The 18,467-nt window shown below is 32.0% G+C and overlaps 1 protein-coding gene across 5 annotated transcripts in view; it reads right to left on the bottom strand.

Moving 5' to 3' along the window:
• Positions 1-18,467, bottom strand: part of PHKB (phosphorylase kinase regulatory subunit beta) — a 234,724-nt gene that overhangs the window by 170,029 nt on the left and 46,228 nt on the right. For all 5 annotated transcript variants that reach the window (XM_051979792.1, XM_051979793.1, XM_051979796.1 and 2 more), the window contains 2 exons: positions 18,238-18,337; positions 2,832-2,939 (listed from right to left, as the gene is read on the bottom strand). In XM_051979792.1, coding sequence (XP_051835752.1) covers positions 2,832-2,939; positions 18,238-18,337 — 208 coding nt within the window. The remainder of the gene's footprint in view (positions 1-2,831; positions 2,940-18,237; positions 18,338-18,467) is intronic.

The raw sequence follows: 18,467 nt of genomic DNA, 5'->3' as shown, positions 1-18,467 counted from the left end.
GAAGCAAAAAGCAATAACCTTTAGGAAAACAAAACTATGAAAGCCAAAGTGACTGACAGGTTGCTCTGAACAGTGACAACTTAAAAATAATAGGCTACCCAGAAGAACAAAATGAATCTTTCAAAGTCAAATACCATATTGTAGGAAATAATACAAGAATATTCATCAGTCTTTTTGAATATTACAATAAACTGAATTCAGATAGTAACAAAATTCTTATCAACCAAATAAGATACATCGAAATCAAATAAGCAGAAAAATAGCAGAAGAAAAAAAGAACAAAATTTCCATAATAAATAAGGTACAAAGTGATTAAACTTAACAATTTATATTTTAGTATGAACAAAATATTTTGTAAATGACCAGGAAGAACTTTGACTATAGAAACATAATTTAAATTAGCCAAGAATAATTCTAGACGCATAATATATTGCAAAGGATAAGATAATAAGAGAAAATAAGGAAAAATAAGAATTCAAGATCGAGCTCAAAACAACATATTCTGCGAGTCATATCTAATTATCAATGAAAAAAAAATAGGCCCTCAAAAAGAGTCATTTAGGACATTCCTCAAAGACAAAGATAGATGAGCACAATATTTGACTTGAGAAACACTGGGTACAAAAAGAAATTATAGATATATAGTTATTAGTTTGTAAGATCCTTGAGCTCAGGAATGATCTTTTGGTTCTTTTTGTATCCCTGGTGCTTAACACAATGTCTGATATAAAGTAGGCACTGAATAAATGTCTATTGATAGATTATTGATTGATTTATAAATACAATTATTCAAAAGAAAGACAATTTTCATGTTTATGCTATTATTAAAAAACAAAGAAAATTATCTTCAAGAGATAAGAATAAAAAAGATCAAGAAACTAACTAACAATTTTAAATCAGTGGTGTCATCTTAAATCAGTACTGTCAAACTAAAAGAAATGGATCCCTTCAATGATGCATATTGACTAAGAAAATGACAAAACTATATCTGTTATACTAAGTTTTTACTTATTTTAAAAATATTTATTTAAAAAATAAAAAATTCCCTATAATACTTTCATGAATTTATGGGGTAGAACTTAAAGATTGATACCTCTGCCTTAAATAATCAAAGTGGGAAAGGAAAAAGAGTTGAATTAATATTCCTCAGACAAAATACTAGCATTTCCTTTATGGGAATTATGAAGGGAAAATGAGGAAACAATTAATAGGAACAGAGAGGATTTAATATGGCCTGAATAATGACTTGTTCAAAGAATAAGGTAAATGAACACTTAAGATCCATCCAAAAAAAAAATTATGATACATGTCATTTTTTTCTCTTGTTTTTATAATAGCTTTTTATTTTTCAAAATAAAAATTTTCAACATTTACTCTTGCAAAATCTTGTATCCCATATTTTTCTCCCCCTGTTCTCAATTCCCCCCTTCCCTTGACAGCAAATAATCTAATATAGGTTGAACATATTTCCATATTTATCATGCTCTACAAGAAAAATCAGGTCCAAAAGGAAAAAAAAAAATGAGAGAGAAAAACTTTCAAAAGCAAACAACAAAAAAGATGAAAATACTTTATGTTGTGATTCACATTAGGTCTCCATGGTCCTCTCTCTGGATATATATGGCTCTCTCCGTCACAAGACAATTGGAATTGCCCTGAATCACCTCATTGTCCAACACAGTTGATTATCACATAATTTTGTTATTGTTGTTCACTTGGTTCTAACTCATTTCGCTTAGTATTAGCTCACACATGTCTCTCCAGGCCTTTCTGAAATCTGCCTGCTGATCGTTTCTTATAGAATAATATTCCATTACATTCATATACCTGAACTTATTCAGCCATTCCCCAACTAATGGGCATCCACTCACTTTCCATTTCCTTGTCCCTACAAAAAGAGTTGCTACAAACATTTTGCACATATGGGTCCTTTATCCTTTTTATGATCTCTCTGAAATAGAGACCTAAAAGACACACTGCTGGCTCAAAGAGTATGAACAGTTTTGTAGCTTTTGGAGCACAGTTCCAAATTGCTCTCCAGAATGACTGGATTAATTCATAACACCACCAACAATGTATTAGTGCGTCAGTTTTCCCACATCCCTCCAACATTTATCATTATCTTTTCCTGTTATCTTAGCCAATCTGATAAGTGTGAAGTGGTACTTCCGAGTACAATATGCACTCTTCAGAAGAAAAAAAATCATTTATGAAACAACTTCACTAATAATGTATTAGTGTTCCAGTTTTCCCATATCCCCTTCAACATTTATAATTATCTTTCCCTGTCATTTTAACTAATCTGATAAGTGTGAGATGGTACCACACAGTTGTTTAATTAATACAATTCTGAGATACTACTCACATGTATTGAACTGGCTAATAGGACAGAAAAAGAAAATGACAAATAAATAAATAAACCGGCTTTGCTTTGAGAAGAACAAACTCCAACATTTGAACTCTAACATTTGAGAATTTTTTGTGAAGACAAAGCACCATGCCAACGTCAGTAAAGAAAAAAGAAGGCAAGGAGATCTACATTATTGGAGGGGATCTCTACAATCATGAGAATACAATGATGGAAATGGCAACACTGACCACAAAACAGAATGATGGAATAAGCAGCATACTGATCATAGAATAATTAGACATGTAAGTATTCACATAATAAGATCAAAAGTTAGATGAAAACTCAAGAGATCACCTAATCCAAATCTCTCCTTATTTAGAGACTTAATTCCAAAGCCTGCTCTGCCAAAAATTGTTACTGGTCTACTATTAACAAATATCAGAAAATTTTAATGTAATTAATGTAAGATAATTAATTTTACCTGAAGATGACCATATTCCTCATAGGAAAAGACTTCATCTCCTGTATGTACATTGAAAATAGAATGGAGGCATGTTGTTGGGCGGGGATCTTGTTTAAATTGCTGAACCTGTAAGCAAAAACACAATAAAATGAAAGTGAGGACAACTTAGAGACTTACAGTTGTCCTTTTATAGAAATTTAAATTGTGCAAGGTAGAAACATTATGCAATATATTAAGCTAGACTACATTCAAAAGAGGAGGCAAGCACTACAAAGAAAGAGCTCATATGTGCTAACAATATAAACAGTGAATACTGTTGCTAAATAGTAACTCTTTGGTAAACACATCTCAAGTATAAGGTAGATGTTACTATACCAACTATGGCTTACCCAACTTTAATGCTTTATTTCAGCATCAAAATCATATCAATACTTTATCCTGTACTACACTGAACTTCATTAAATATTATTATTCGCAAATGCTTATGTAAGATGATGAGAAAGTACTTCAAGCAATGATTACTGCCTCATTCTAATTCATTAGCTATTCCGTAACCTAGCAAGTTTCAATGCACAGTTCCTCCCTATAGAGAGCAAATTTTCTATGTTTTTCTACTTCAAGTTATTCATTTCCTTTCCAATATGTGCTTCTCAGTATTAAGGCTACCTAAACCTTAGAGAGCAAAGACCAACCTTTTTATTATCTTATATGACATTATGAGCATGAAATGAATATTAAATAACCCATCATTTGCTTCATATCTCCACATATCAAATCCCTTCCATTAGGCTGAGAGCATATTGTACATGATTTTCTCAATAAAAAGCAAATTATTTTTATTCTTTGAATAACTTGAAATGATGACAACATTTGTGTGGTCAAGATTTTACTATAAGAATCATACAGATCATTTTCTAATATGTTAAAGTAACCCTCAACCCTAACATTCAAATATTGTCTTTCCATATATTTCCATGCCTAACAATTATGAAAGATACGACTAATGATTGACAAGGTCATGGCAAAGCAGATAGAATGCCAGGCTTGAAATCAGAAAGACTTTTATTTAAATATGGCCCCAGACACTAAAAAGCTGTGTGACTCTGGGCAAGTCACTTAACCTTATTTGTCTCAGTTTCCTCATCTATTAAAACGGACAAGAAAAGGAAACAGCAAACCACTGCAATATCTTTGCTGAGAAAATCTCAAATGGGGAAACAAATAGTCAGTCATGGCTAAACAACATCAACAAAGTAAAAGGACTTAGATGGAAATGTAGATTTCTCTTTCACGTAAAATTGTTAGCCATTCCAGGTTATCCCCAAACAGTCTAGATACTGAAATATCAATCCAGAGAGATTTTCTTAAGGTCTGAATAACTTAAAGCTTTGTGATCAGGTGAATTACCTATCACTTAAAATCTAATTTAGATATCACTTCCATCCTTCACTGATTTTCCCGATTTATAATATTTCTCTTCCCCAAGATGTTACAAGGAATCCTATATTTAAGAATTGGGAAGTGACTTAGGGACAATTTAGTCCAATGCATTCATTTCATTTTATATATATAAGAAACTGAGGCACAGAGTTCAAGTGACTTGAACAAGATTACACAGATGGTAAGCATCAGAGGCAGTATTTGAACTCAAGTCCCCTGATTCCATGGCAAGTCAAGAAAATTTTTAGAATTCATTTTTACAAGATTTGGGGTTCTAAATTTTTCTCCCTCTCTTCCCTTTCCTTCTTCCAAAGATGGTAGGCAGTTTGATATAGTTTATACATGCACTATCATGTAAAATATATTTCCATATTAGTCATAGTTGTAAAAGAAGAAACAGATAAAAAGGAAAGAAAAAAATCATAAGAATGAATAAAGTAAAAAAAATTATACTTCGATCTTCATTCTGAGTCCATCAGTTTTTTATTTGGTTGTGGATAGCATTTTCCTTTGTGAATCCTTTGTATTTGTCTTAGCTTATGGTGTTGTTGAGAAGGGCTAAGTCAATCATGGTTGGTTATCACACAATTTGCTAATACTGTGCTATACTGTTTTTTATGATTTTGTTCATTTCACTTTGTATTAGTTCATAAAAGTCTTTTCAAGTTTTTCTGAAATCTGTCTATTCATCATTCTTATTGAATAATAGTATTCCATTATATTCATATACCACCATTTGTTCAGTCATTCCTCAGTCAATGGGCATCCCCTCATTTTCTAATATTTTGCCACCAACAAAAGGGCTGTTATAAATATTTTTGCATGTGCAGATCCTTTTCTCTCTCTCTCTCTTTTTTTAATGATCTCTTTGGGATACAGACCCAGTAATGGTATTGTGGGATAAAATGGTAGGCAGTTTTGTTGCTCTTTGGGAATAGTATCAAAATGATCTCCAGAATGGTTGGATCAGTTCACAACTCCACTAACAATGCAATGGCGTTCCAATTTTCCCACATTCTCTCCAACATTTATCACTTTCTTTTCTTTATTATAATGGCCAAACTGATAAGTGTGAAGTGGTATCTCAAAGTTGTTTTAATGTGCATTTCTCTAATAAAAAGTGATGTAGAGTATTTCTTCATATGCCTACAGACAGCTTTGATTTCAACTGAAAATTGCTTATTCAAATCCTTTGACCATTTATCAATTGGAAAATGGCTTATAGTCTTATAAATTACCTTAGTTCTCTATATATTTGAGAAATGAGACCTTTATCAAAAACACTTGCGACAAAGATTGTTTCCCAGCTTTCTGCTTTCCTTCTAATCTTGGATGCATTGGTTTTGTTTGTACAAAAGCTTTTTAATATAACCAAAATTATCTATTTTGCATTTCATATACTCTCTGTCTCTTGATGGGTCAAGAATTTTTCTTCTTCCCATGGATCTGATAGGTAGCCTACTCCTTGCTCTTCTAATTTGCTTATAGTATCACCTTTTTCATTTTGACTTTTATACACTGTGTGATTTTGATCTATACCTATTTTGTCCTACTGTTTTCTAGTTTTCCTAAAAGTTTTTATTAGTTAGTTCTTATCCTCAAACCTGGAGTCTTTGGTTTTATCAAACATTAGGCTAATATGGTCACTAAATACTATATCTTATATACAAAGTCCATTCCACTGATTTACCATTTTATTTCTTAGTCAATATCTGGTAATTTTGATGATTACTCTTTTATGATATAATTTGAAATCTAGTAATGCTAATCTATCTTCCTTTTTTTTCATTAATTCTCTTAATAGTCTTGACCTGTTGTTTTCCCAAATGAATTTTATTATTTTTTCTAGCTATATTTGATAGTGTTTTTGTTTGTTTGTTTGTTTTTTGCTAATTTGATTGATAGATTGGTATGGCACTATATAGATAAATTAGTATAGGCAGAATTGTCATTTTTATTTTATTGACTTGGCCTACCCATGAGCAGTTGATATCTTTCCAATTGTTTACATCTGATTTTATTTGTGTGAAAAGTGTTTTGTAATTGTGTTTCTTTTTCTATCTTTTACTGCTGGTTTTATCAGTCATATAAAGAAACGCTTCTGATTTATGTGGATTTATCTTATATCCTGCAACTTTGACTTTCACCTGAGAAATTCTACACAACTCCAGATTTATAGGTATATACATCAAACATTTACTCATAACAAATCATAATTTTGCAACCTCCACATTCAAATATAAGACCCCATATTAGGTTGTGATGCATAATTTAAAAAGTTTACCTCTAGGGTTCTCTAAGCATATGATCATATCTGCAAAATGATAGTTTTGTTTCCTCATTGTTTATTCTAGTTTCTTCAATTTATTTTTCTTATCTTATGACTATAGATAACATTTCTAATATTAAATTGAATAATAGTGGTGATCATGGGCATACTTACTTTACTCCTTATATTACTGGATAAGATTTCTAGCTTAATCCCTACTACAGATAATGCTTGCTGATGGTTTTAGATAAGATACTACTTATCTTTTTAAAGATAATTAAATTAAGTTCCCTTAATTTCTATGCTTACTAATGTTTTTAAAAGGAATGGGAGCTATATTTTTTCAAAAGCTTTTGTAAAACAACTATTCAAATAATCATATGATTTTTGGTTTTATAATTGATATAGTTAATTATGTTGATGGTTTTCCTAATTTTGAACCAACCACCCATTCCAGGTATAAATCCCACCTGGTCATGGTACATAATTTTTATAATATATTACTATACTCATCTTGCTAGTATTTTGTTCAAAATTTCTGCTATCAATATTCAACAGGGAAATTGGTCTAAAATTTTCTTTCTCTGTTTTAGCTTTTTATGTGTCATAAAAGGAATTTGGTGGGAATCCTTCTTCACCTATTTTTCCAAATAGTTCAAGTAGTATTGCTCTTTAAATGTTTGGTAAAACTTACTCATGGACCCATCTAACCTTGGAAATTTTTTCCCTAGGGAATTCTCTAATGGCTTATTTAATTTTTTTTTCTAAAGATGAGGTTCTTTAGACTTTCTATTTCCTGATTTGTTAATCTAGGTAATTTAAGTTTTCATAAATATGCATCAATTTCAACTCAGTCAGATTTATTGGCATATGATTGAACAAAATATTTACTAATGATTACCTTAATTTATTCTTCATTGGGGGTGATTTCACCCTTTTCATTTATGATACTGGATATTTGGTTTCTTTTTTCTTCTTTTTAATCATATTAATCAATGGCTTTCTATTTTTTTAATTATTTTATTTTTACTTTCAATCTTCTTAATCTTACTTTTGATTTTCATGATTATCAATTTTATGCTCAGTTGAGAATTTTTAATTTGTTATTTTTCATGGTTTTTTTAAGTTGCATGCCTAATCCATTGATCCATTCTTTTTCCATTTGTGGAAGAATTTAGAAAAATAATTTTTCTTCTAAGTACTGCTTTAGTTGTATCCTATAAAATTTGGTATACTGTCTCAATGTTGTCATTTTCTTTAATGAAATGGTTGTTTCAATGATTTGTTCTTTGACTCACTTATTCTTTATTATTAGATTTGATTTTTAATCTATCTTTGCACTGTCTGTTGAATGTAATTTTCATTGCATTATGATTTGAAGAGAATACATTTAATATTTCTATCTTTTTATATTTGATTTTTGAGGTTTTAACGATCTATCACATATCTATCTATTTTTATGTCAATGCCAGGTAATATTGAGAAAAAATATGTTCTTTTGGATTACTTTTTATCTATGGGACAGGGTTGGGGTAAGGGAAGGAAAAGAATTTGCAACACAAAGTTTTGCGAAGGTGAATGTTGAAAATTATCTATGCATATGTTTTTAAAATAAAAAGCTTTAATTTAAAAAAAAAAGAAAAAAGATATTTTCTTTTCTGTTCTAATTGAACTTTCTCCAAAGGTCTGTCATAAGTAACTTTTCTAATATTCTATTCACCCCCTTAGTTTCTTTCATGTCTATATTTTGGTTGGATTTATCTAGTTCTGAGAAGTGACAGTTGAAGTTCCCCATTAGAATAGTTTGCTGTTTATTTCTTCCTGTAAATTACTTAACTTCTCCTATGTAAATTGGATCCTATGCCATTTGGTATGTATATGTTTCATACTGATATTGCTTCATTATTTATGGCATATATATATTTTTAAGCAAGATAAAACTTCTATATGTTTAATTTAATTTAATTAGGTCTGTTTTAGCTTTTGTTTTTTACAGCATCAGGACTGGTATTTCTACTTAAAAAAAAAACTTCAGCTAAAGCATAATAGATTCTAAGTCCCTTTATTTAATGTATGTCTCTGCTTCAAGTATGTTTCATGTAAACAACATATCACAAAATTCTGCTTTTTGATTCACTCTGCTAAACACTTCTGTTTTATGGAAGAGTTCATCCCATTCATATTTACAGTTACTATTACTACCTGTGTATTACCCTCCATTTTATTTTGCCTCCTATTTATCCTCTATCTCCTTTCACCTTTTCCCTCCTTACCAGTGTTTTGCCTCTGTCTACCATCTTCCCTGATTGTCTTCCTTCTATCATTTCTCACCCATATCCTCAACCCCCTTTCTTACTCTCTTCCTCTCCTAATTCCCTGTCATATAAGATAAGATTTCTTTTATAAACTGATTGTGTATAGTATTCCCTTTCTGAACCAATACTGATGAGACTAAGGTTCAAGTGATGCTCATAACTCACTTGCCCATCTTCCCATATAATAGGTCTTTTGTACCTCTTCATTTGAAATAATTTACTTCACTCTACTTCTACCTTCCTTCTGCACCCAATGTACTCTTTTTTCTCATCCCTTAATTTTTAAAATGTCATTTTCTCAAATTTACCTTATATCTAGAACCTTCTATATATATTTTTTCTAGATGTACTACTAGTGATACAATCATTAAGAATAACAAGTATCATTTTCCCTTTGAATACCTTATGTTTTCTTTTCCCTTTTTATGCATTTATGCTTCTCTTGGGTCTTTATATTGGTTGAGTTCTGGTTTTCTCCTTAAGAAGGCTTGAAATCTTTATTTCATTGAATAATCCATTTTTTCCCTTTGAAGTATTATATTTAACTTCTTCAGATAGATGATTCTTGGTTGTAATCCTAACTCTTTTAGCTAGACTATCATGTTCAATGACCTTTGGAACTTTAATATTGTAGCTGCCAAGTCTTGTATAATGCTGATTCTTATTCCCCAATATTTGAATTGTTCCTTAAGGATACGGGTAGTATTTTTTCCTTGGCCTGATAGTCTTGAAATTTGGCTATAATATTTCTTGGAGTTTTTGTTTCGTTGATACCTTTACCAAGATGATCAGTGGATTCTTTTAATGACTATTTTACACTGTGCTTCCAAGACATCCAGGCAGTTGTTCTTTATAATTTCTTGAAAGATGTTTTCTAGGTTCTCCTCTTGTTTATGGTTTTTTAGATAGTCGAATGAATCAGATACTGTCTGTACTGGATCTATTTTCCAGGTCACTTGTTTTTCCCATGATGTACTTCACATTTCTTCCATTTTTTTTCATACTTCTGAATTTATTTGATTGATTCTTGATGTCTCAACTAGTAACTAGCTTCTACTAGCCCAATTTTTTACTTTTAAGAATGATATTTTTCTTAATTAGTTTTTATACTTCCTTTTCATACGGTCAAATGCAGTCTTTAAGAGTTATTTTCTTTAGTGTTTTTTTTTTTTTTGCTTTTTCTTTTACATTTGTCCAATTTTACTTTTTAAAGCAGTTTTCCAAATTGTTTATTCTTTTTTTATAATTCTCTTATATCACTCTCATTTCTTTTCTACCTGTCATATTATTTTTAAACTCCTTTTTGAGCTCTTCCATGAGTTCATTATGGACTTAAGACCATTTCCCATTTATTTCTGAGGCTTTGCCCACAGGTATTTTGATGTTGTTGTGTTGTAAGTTTGTATCTTGGTCTTCCTAGTCACCATAATAAATTTCTATGGTCAGAGTTTTGGTTTTTCCTCCTCCTCTACTCTTTTTCCCTTTCTCCTTCCCTCCTTTCCTCTTTTTCTCTTTTCCTCTCTCCCTCCCAACTTCCCTCTCCTTCCTTCCATCCCTTTGCTTTTTTCCTTTCTTTTAAATTTAAGCTCTTTCCCCTGTTGGGAGGAGTAACTATCTCAGATTTCTTGTGCTAGTGGCCATAGGCGCCAACTGTTTGGTGCTGCAGTAATGGTGCTTTGAGGCCCCTGAGTGACCTTCATGTCTGTTGCTGGGTGAGGAGGAGAGGTGAGGATGTGACTGTTGCTGGAGTCTATAGAGATTTGACACCTTAACTAGTGCTGAGCTGGGGTCCTAGTGGTAGTGTCTAACATATGTTGAGTCCAAGTGGGGTGTTTCTATATTTCCCTGGGGCTACACTGAAGCACATGATGAGACGCCTAGCTGCTGAAGGATCATATTTGTCTGGGCTATGAGGAGACACACAGAACTCTGCCTCTTGAGGATGCCTGCCTTGAGTCATATACAGAGTCTATACCAGAGCACATGGTGATTTCCTATGCTGAAGTCCACCAGGTCCCCTGGTTTTGTTAATGCCTGTGGAGGGATCCTGGTATTTGTATTTACCTATTCTACTACACAGGGGCTCAAGATATCTTTCTGGTTTGCTTAGATGAGGCTTACTACCAACTTGTTGGAAAGTCTTGGACTGTGCCCCACCCTTTTGTGAATAAAACAGATTCCTCCTGGCAATCTCCCAAGTTTCCTGTATTAAAATATTATTTTGCTTTTTCTCTTTGCTGGTTGTGCTGCTTCAGGACATGTCTTGGGGCATGATTTTATGGTTGTCTAGAGGTGAACATGGGAGTGTTACAGTGATTGACTGTTCACTCTGAAATCTTAGCTCCTGGAAGTGAATCTCAGTAGGTATTTTTTCTACTGTACCTTGTGGGCAGCCTACAAAATACTTTGCTTTATATGTTGAATGAATTTCTTCCATGATAATGCTTATTCTACCTATGTGAATTAGTGTCATCACTCTACAATACTTACAGTTCCCTGAAACAATATTTTACCTGAGATCTATCTCCTCCAGTGCCTAAAAAAGTACCTTCTACATGGTTCTTAAAGGGTCCATTTGGATAATCATGAATAAATATGCAGTCAACCTACCACTTGCCTCACAAGATTTTTGTGAGGACTAAATGAGATAATGCACTTAATACTGGGCCTGGCACATAATAGGTGTTAGATAATTGCTTGTTCTTCTCCTTTCCTCTCCTTTCTATCCACACTATTCTGCCTAAGTTTTCTGCAACCTTACATACTTCATCAAGAATGTTCCTGAAATAAAGTTCATACGTACTTTAGTCATCCCATGTGGATCAAAAAGATCAAAGAGTTTAACATATCATAAAGCAATTGTTGCTGCAAATATGTTGTTAATTTATAACCATTCTCACTATAAGCCAGAAGTCAGCATGAGAATTTAAATATAATCATTATTTCAGGGGGAAACAACAACTACTAAATGATTCAAGACGCTCAAAAGAGAAATTACATAACTGTGTTTTTGAGTTTTGAAGCTGTTAAGCTAACTAATTTGGAATCTCAAAAAACCCCATTTCTATAAACGTTTAAGATGAACAAGGTATGATGTCTGGCAATTTAAACAACAATGACAACTCTTAAGGGAATAGTCAAGAGAGATCTGTAGCCAACATTTCTATCATGCCCTGAAAATAGAGGTGAAAAAAATGATTAAAAGATTCACTTCTTAGACTAAAGTCAACATAGAAAAAAATGTATTCACTTAATTTTGCTGAGAAATTATAGCTTGCTTTTTCCTAAAAGTCAGTCATTGCAAATAAACAATGTTTTCCTTTGGGCAAAGGCAAGGTAGTATATTAGCAGACATTATTCAGTCACAGCCTTGAGATATCCAACTGGAAAAAAACTCTAGAGTTAAGGATTTCTTGACAGGGTAACATCTATAAAACAATACTGATGTTTTTAGTGCTTCAAACATGCCACAATTTCACTGCAATCTACATTTGCAGCTTTACTTCATATGATGCATTCTATGTTACAGCTAAGTGGAACTACTAGCCATTCCCCAAAGTCAATCTGCCATTTTTCACATTGGTGCATTACTGTAGGCTATAGTAAGTACACATAGCTAAACTGTACTTTTTTAAAAAAACCATATCCATCTGTTAAATTGCCCTCTTTCCTCTCTCCCTCCTCCACCCCCCCCCCCCCAGCCTCAGATTGTGGGTTATATCTTCCAAGAATTTTTCTATTATTTCCCCAAGTGAAAAGTCACTTTCCTTACTTAAATTTTTCTGTGGCATTCAGGATTTAACTTACAGAGTGAAGGAGTATGAAGGGATGCCCAATATTTCTGAGCTCTATATTATAATACAATAAAGTGAGCATCTTTTAGTATAACCATACACTATAATCTTTTTAATGAGACCTTCATACTTAGCTCAGTTATCATCAGAAGAGATTTTATATTTCATCATGAATTACTCAACAATATCATCATTAACAAATACTTCTTACGTAGCTATTCAAGTACAGCAGAACTCAAAGCAAGTTATGGTCTTACAGACATTTCCAAAATGGGGATGTACACTTAGGGAATGATACTAAGTGGTATATGATTAACCTATCACAGGGCAGAAATATTGGTCACATCTCATTCTCTCTGCCATAGCTAACCATGGGCTTATTTCTAACACAACTTTACCTATCCCCTTCACTCATTTTATCTATATATTCACCATCCTGTCCTCATATTTCCATCTCCTAATTCTGGGTTCCTGTGGCTATTGCTTTCAAGATATTTATAATATAAATAGTCCAGACATACCCAGCAGCTGCACTATAAAAATTCCTATCTTTCCCCGACATGCCCTGCCAACCCTGTTCCCCAGATCAACTCTCCACTGGAGCGTACTTCTCTCAGGAGGCAACCACTATCAACAGTGGTTAAGATATTACTCTTTTCATTTTAGGTGCAACCAAATGAGACACAAAGGATAAGCAGGTTGAGATTTTCTTTTAATTCTTATTACATATATATTTTCCCAAATCTACTCATCTCCAAACTTACTTAAGGCACCACAATTTTCATAGTCACCCAGGTTCACAAGTTTAGTATTATTCTTAACTCTTTACATTTCCTTACAATAGATAAACAATTAGTTGCAAAATCTTGTCATTTTATACCTGCAGGACAATTTATCCAATTCTCTCTAGTTATGTTGCATCAGATTCTCAACATCTCTTATCTGGTCTACTGCAACAGTCTCCTACTTAGTCTTTCTGACTTAGGTCTCTTCTTTTGCTAAACCATCCTCCTCAACATTGCCAAAAATGATTTTTCTTAAAAGAACAAGTCTGACCATATAACTCCCCTACTGAAATTCCATTGGTTCATTCCACTAATTCTAGGATTTAATATTATTTCATCTTTATCTCATTCTTTTTACTTTCTATATTATCTATATTTTATGATATATGTACAATTGTTACTAAAATAATCCATGCATATAATTTATTTTAAAGACATATTGTGAGTGCTTCCTCAAAAAAAATTTACTGATAGGGATATGTGATATTACAAAGTCTGAACAGCACTACTTCATTTATATTCTTTTTGGCCTTTAGCTACTTCATTTTTCAGACATCTGAAATATGGAAAAGAAGGGATAGTATATTTATGAAGGTAGGAATCAGTAGGTAGCAAAATATGAAGGTGGCCATATGTCAAAGTATGTTTTGTGTACTAGATTAGGTTTTCAGGAAGAAAATAGAAAAAGAATAAGTATATATTTAAGCAGCAAGGCAACAGCTAAAAGAAAAAAAGTTAATATTAAGAATAAATATTAGTGAATCCTCTTCGTTTTTCTCTTTAACCTTTCTCTCTTAGTAATCTCATCAATTTCCAAGGATTCAACTTCCCTCTCAATGTGGGTAACTCTCCAAAAGTCCCATATTATCAATTCTTTGTAAATACATAAAAACTTATCTCCAGATGACAAAAAAAAAAAAAAAAAAAAAACAACCCACAAGCTCTGGGTCCAAATAACATATACATTACATAAATCACTTGTGCTTTTACTTTTACTAAGAGATAAATAAAATAAATTTGACAAGGATTTTTCCTGAATGAGTAAAGGAATATTTTCTTCCTATCCTAAAGCAACAATTAAGTTTCAGGAAAGAAAAGGGGGCAATAATTATTGTCTAACACAGTGCCTTGTCAGTCACTACAACATCAATAAGGCTGACAACTTTATGCACTTTGACTACATGAACATTAAATAAAGTAGGAGAGAGAGGCAAGAAATAGCAGTCTCAATAACTACTACATTAAGCCAAAGGATTTGGGAACTCAGACACAGTGATATAATACTTATGGGCTTTACAAGGAACTTAATAGGTACAGAAGAAGATTTCAGAGCTTTGTTTTAAGAAATGGATGTTTTTAAAGTATACTTTATTCTATTCAATGTATATTGTAACTCTTCCAATACTTTAGAGGATTAATAATTTTAAAACTGTGAATGTACTCACCATGAATGCCATAACACTACCACATCAATTTCATGATCTACTGTGACCAAAAGAATTTTTCTCTTGAGGGCATCCTTCTGGGGGTTAAGTTTCTTATAAATAAGACTGCTCCTTGGATAATATATACTCAGTTCATTGTTGGACCCATATGCCAAGCCTTTTAATTTTGCTAGAACTTTTCAGATAGTGTGTTCTTCAAAGAGAGTCTTTGAGAAGCAAAAGTCATGGCAAAAGGTGTTACAAAACGTTTAGTAGAGGCTTTTTTTACTAAACATATTTAAAATTAATCAGTGAATTTTATGGAATGACCCATAATTAGCATTTACATGACAATTATAAATGATTTGTTAAATTACATAAGCCTGATTAAATATATATTATAATACTAAATAATTTAACTTTGGCATATATTTTACTTTAACACAATCTCACACTACAACTAAATTCAAACATTTTACCTTTGATAATATTTCATATTATATCATATCCAAAGAACTAATTTATGCTTTTCTACAACTCATGTTAACTGTATTTTTGCAAGATGTTAGCAAAGTGGCCCAGATAGATAACATAAAATGTCAAGGAGGTGTAGAAATGATGGATTCATATTAGCTTAGGGAACTCAAGCTAAAATAAGGTAAATCTGGACTAGAATCTGCAAAGAAACATATACAACTACATAATAAGAGTACAAAGTTTAAATATTCCTTCAGTAAGATCATGTAACAAATTTTTCAGCCAAATAAATATATGAGATTCAAGCCACTCAACTTGTTTTAGCAATTACCTGAAACTCAGGGCTTTGACATTATTATTCTTGAGGGAAAAGCAAGAGAGTATAAATTGATAAATATCAGACAATAGTAACAAAGCAGGTTATAAGAGATAAAAGGGTAATAATTAAATATTCCTAATACAGCTAAGTTGATGGAGTTTTCATATTCAAAAAGATTCTCATATTTTATCACATCTCCTGGTCAGTAAAAAGAATGGCTTTGATTTTTACTTCAATTTATTCTGTATTATACTACTTTTAACTTCAGTGTAACAGCTGAATATGTTTACTGAGACAGTGATTTGAAATGTCTAATTTTGGCAGGCAAATGATCAGTTTTTTACATATCTTCATATCAACTAATGAATAAATATATTTGTTCTGTAAGCTGTTTCATTTTCTAAATTCTCAAGGGAGAATATTGTAGTGATTTAAAAAAATAAAACATTTGTTTTCAATTATAGGTTTTATAATGCAAAAAAAGAAAATTATAATTTTCTAGCTAAAACCCAATATAAAGGTAGCAAATGATAAAATATACAGAGAATTTTACAGAAATTGATGTTTAAGCAATTTGTCTTGCTTCATGTTAAATACAACATGGTTCCTACTCTTAAGAAATTTAAAAGATAAGGGATTTCTATAGGAAAAGAATAATTTCAACTCCATTCATGTATATATAGTATTTATTTCTAAATATTACTGCAAGAAAATAAAACTAAAGTAAAAGGATCAGTCATACATTTTTAAATAGCTAGACTGCAAGATCCATATTGGTTTCTTGGAAAAAGCTACTTCTACATATCCAGGTATTTCATCTTAATTTTTACAATAAAGTTAAGACTATAACTTGTGTTCTTCTGTTGTCATGTCTGACTCTTTGTGACCCCATTTAGGGTTTACTAAAGTGGTTTGTTGTTTCCTTCCCAAGCTCATTTTTACAGAGGAGGAATTAAGGCAAATTTGTTAAATAACTTGCCAAGTGTCACAGAGCCAGTAAGTATCTAAGGCTGGATTTGAATTCACATAAAGGAATCTTCCCGATTCTAGGCCCCGTGCTCTATCTACTATACCCTCTAATTGTCCCAAGACTGTACCTAGAAGTGCTGAATGCTTGGCCTGTGCCAATCAAGTCCACAAAAACTCCCAAGTGAGCCAAATCAGATTACAATGTAATGAGAAATGTTACAGATGATGATAATTTGTGGATTTTCTAAGTCAATATGTAGCCAGCAAAGATGTAATGCTATTTGAATTAGGCCCCATGGCTCTACAGTATTGAATCTTGTGAAAATTTATATGAGGGCACCAGCCCTGAAGTCAGGAAGAACTGAGTTCAAATCTGACCTTAGACATTTAACACTTCCTAATTGAGTAACCCTGGGCAAATTACTTAATCCAATTGCCTCAGAGGTAAAAAAAAAAAGAAAAAGAAAATTTATACTAGAATGGACTAGTTTCAACAATACTTCCTGAGAACAATAATTCTATCTACCAAGCCCAGTTGTTGTTGCTGTTCCTTTTAAATAAGCAAATAAAAAAGAAATTAAATAAGTAAATAAAAGAGAAAATTTCTATTTTAATTTGATTGGGAAAAAAAAATACTATATACATCCCACAGTTCAAAAGAGAAGACTATATATAACAGGCTGTTCTTAAATAACAGTATAAAAGCCATAGAATAGAAGTAGTAGCACTTAGTTGTATACTATTTTAACTCATTCAATAAGCACTATAGTAAACTATAATTATCTTTGCGCTATATTTCCAAACTAGACAACAGGCTTCCTGAGAACAGGTGTCTTACTTTCTATCTTTCCCATTGCTCAGCACAAAGGTAAGTAGAAAGTTGATATTTGTAAAATATTCTAGAATTTAATCTTATCCTCTGTCAAATAAAGAATTAGGAAACACTAAGGCCTAAGAATGGGAAAGAAACATGCCCAAGAATATGTAGCATGTAAGCAGCAGATGTGAGATTGAAATACATTTGCTCTCAGCTCACTGTTGTTTCCACTACAAACCATTAGGAATTGTATTTGGATGTTCTGTAGTTTCTGGCTATTCTGGAATAGGAAAGTCAAAGTTATCCTCTGCTTGATCAAATAAATAGTGGGAAGGATGCTTTGATTTTCTACTTGAAACAGAAAAATTATGTTGATTTATATATACTTGGGCAATCACAGAAAATATATTTTATGCACACACATATATGTACATACTTATAAACATCTCTCTTTTGAATAGCTTTTTCTGCAGTTATGAGAACAGTTACCCTTAATAAGGATATGGAACTTTCTATACACCCCAGCAAATTCAGTAAGGTGATCATTTGAAGTGAACATTTTTAGTATATAAACGATGAAAATTAATAAAGTGACAAAATATGAATTACAATTCTTAATTGATTCTGTCAAAAATGTTCTGCTGATTTCTAACAGGTGTGCTGAGGAAGCAGCAAGCTCTTTACTTAACTGCACTGTCCTATAATTCTGCTTTGCTTTTTCAAAGGCAATTTCCCCCCAGAAAATACTATTGCTAATGGTTAATTTAATCTTCTAGAATTAACTGAGAAGTTCTATCCATACTACACTGCTTTACCTTATCAGCCTGGCGCATGTAGCAGTAGAGAATTCCTCTCATACATTTTATAGCTGAATGCTCCAGCTCATGGGTCCTTCCCTTGTCATCATCAATGCGCCTGGTTGAGAGAGATAATACACAAAACAAATTGGAAATGCATTTGCAAAGAAAGCAGAGCTTTACATAATTAAGTATTTAACTACTCAGTTAATCCTGTGTTACAATGATGTCCACTAATTCTGCAACAG

This window comes from Antechinus flavipes, chromosome 2 (assembly GCF_016432865.1).
Source record: "Antechinus flavipes isolate AdamAnt ecotype Samford, QLD, Australia chromosome 2, AdamAnt_v2, whole genome shotgun sequence".
NCBI lineage: Eukaryota > Metazoa > Chordata > Mammalia > Dasyuromorphia > Dasyuridae > Antechinus > Antechinus flavipes.
Note: the sequence above shows the minus strand (reverse complement) of the source record. Positions and strands in the feature narration are given on the sequence as shown.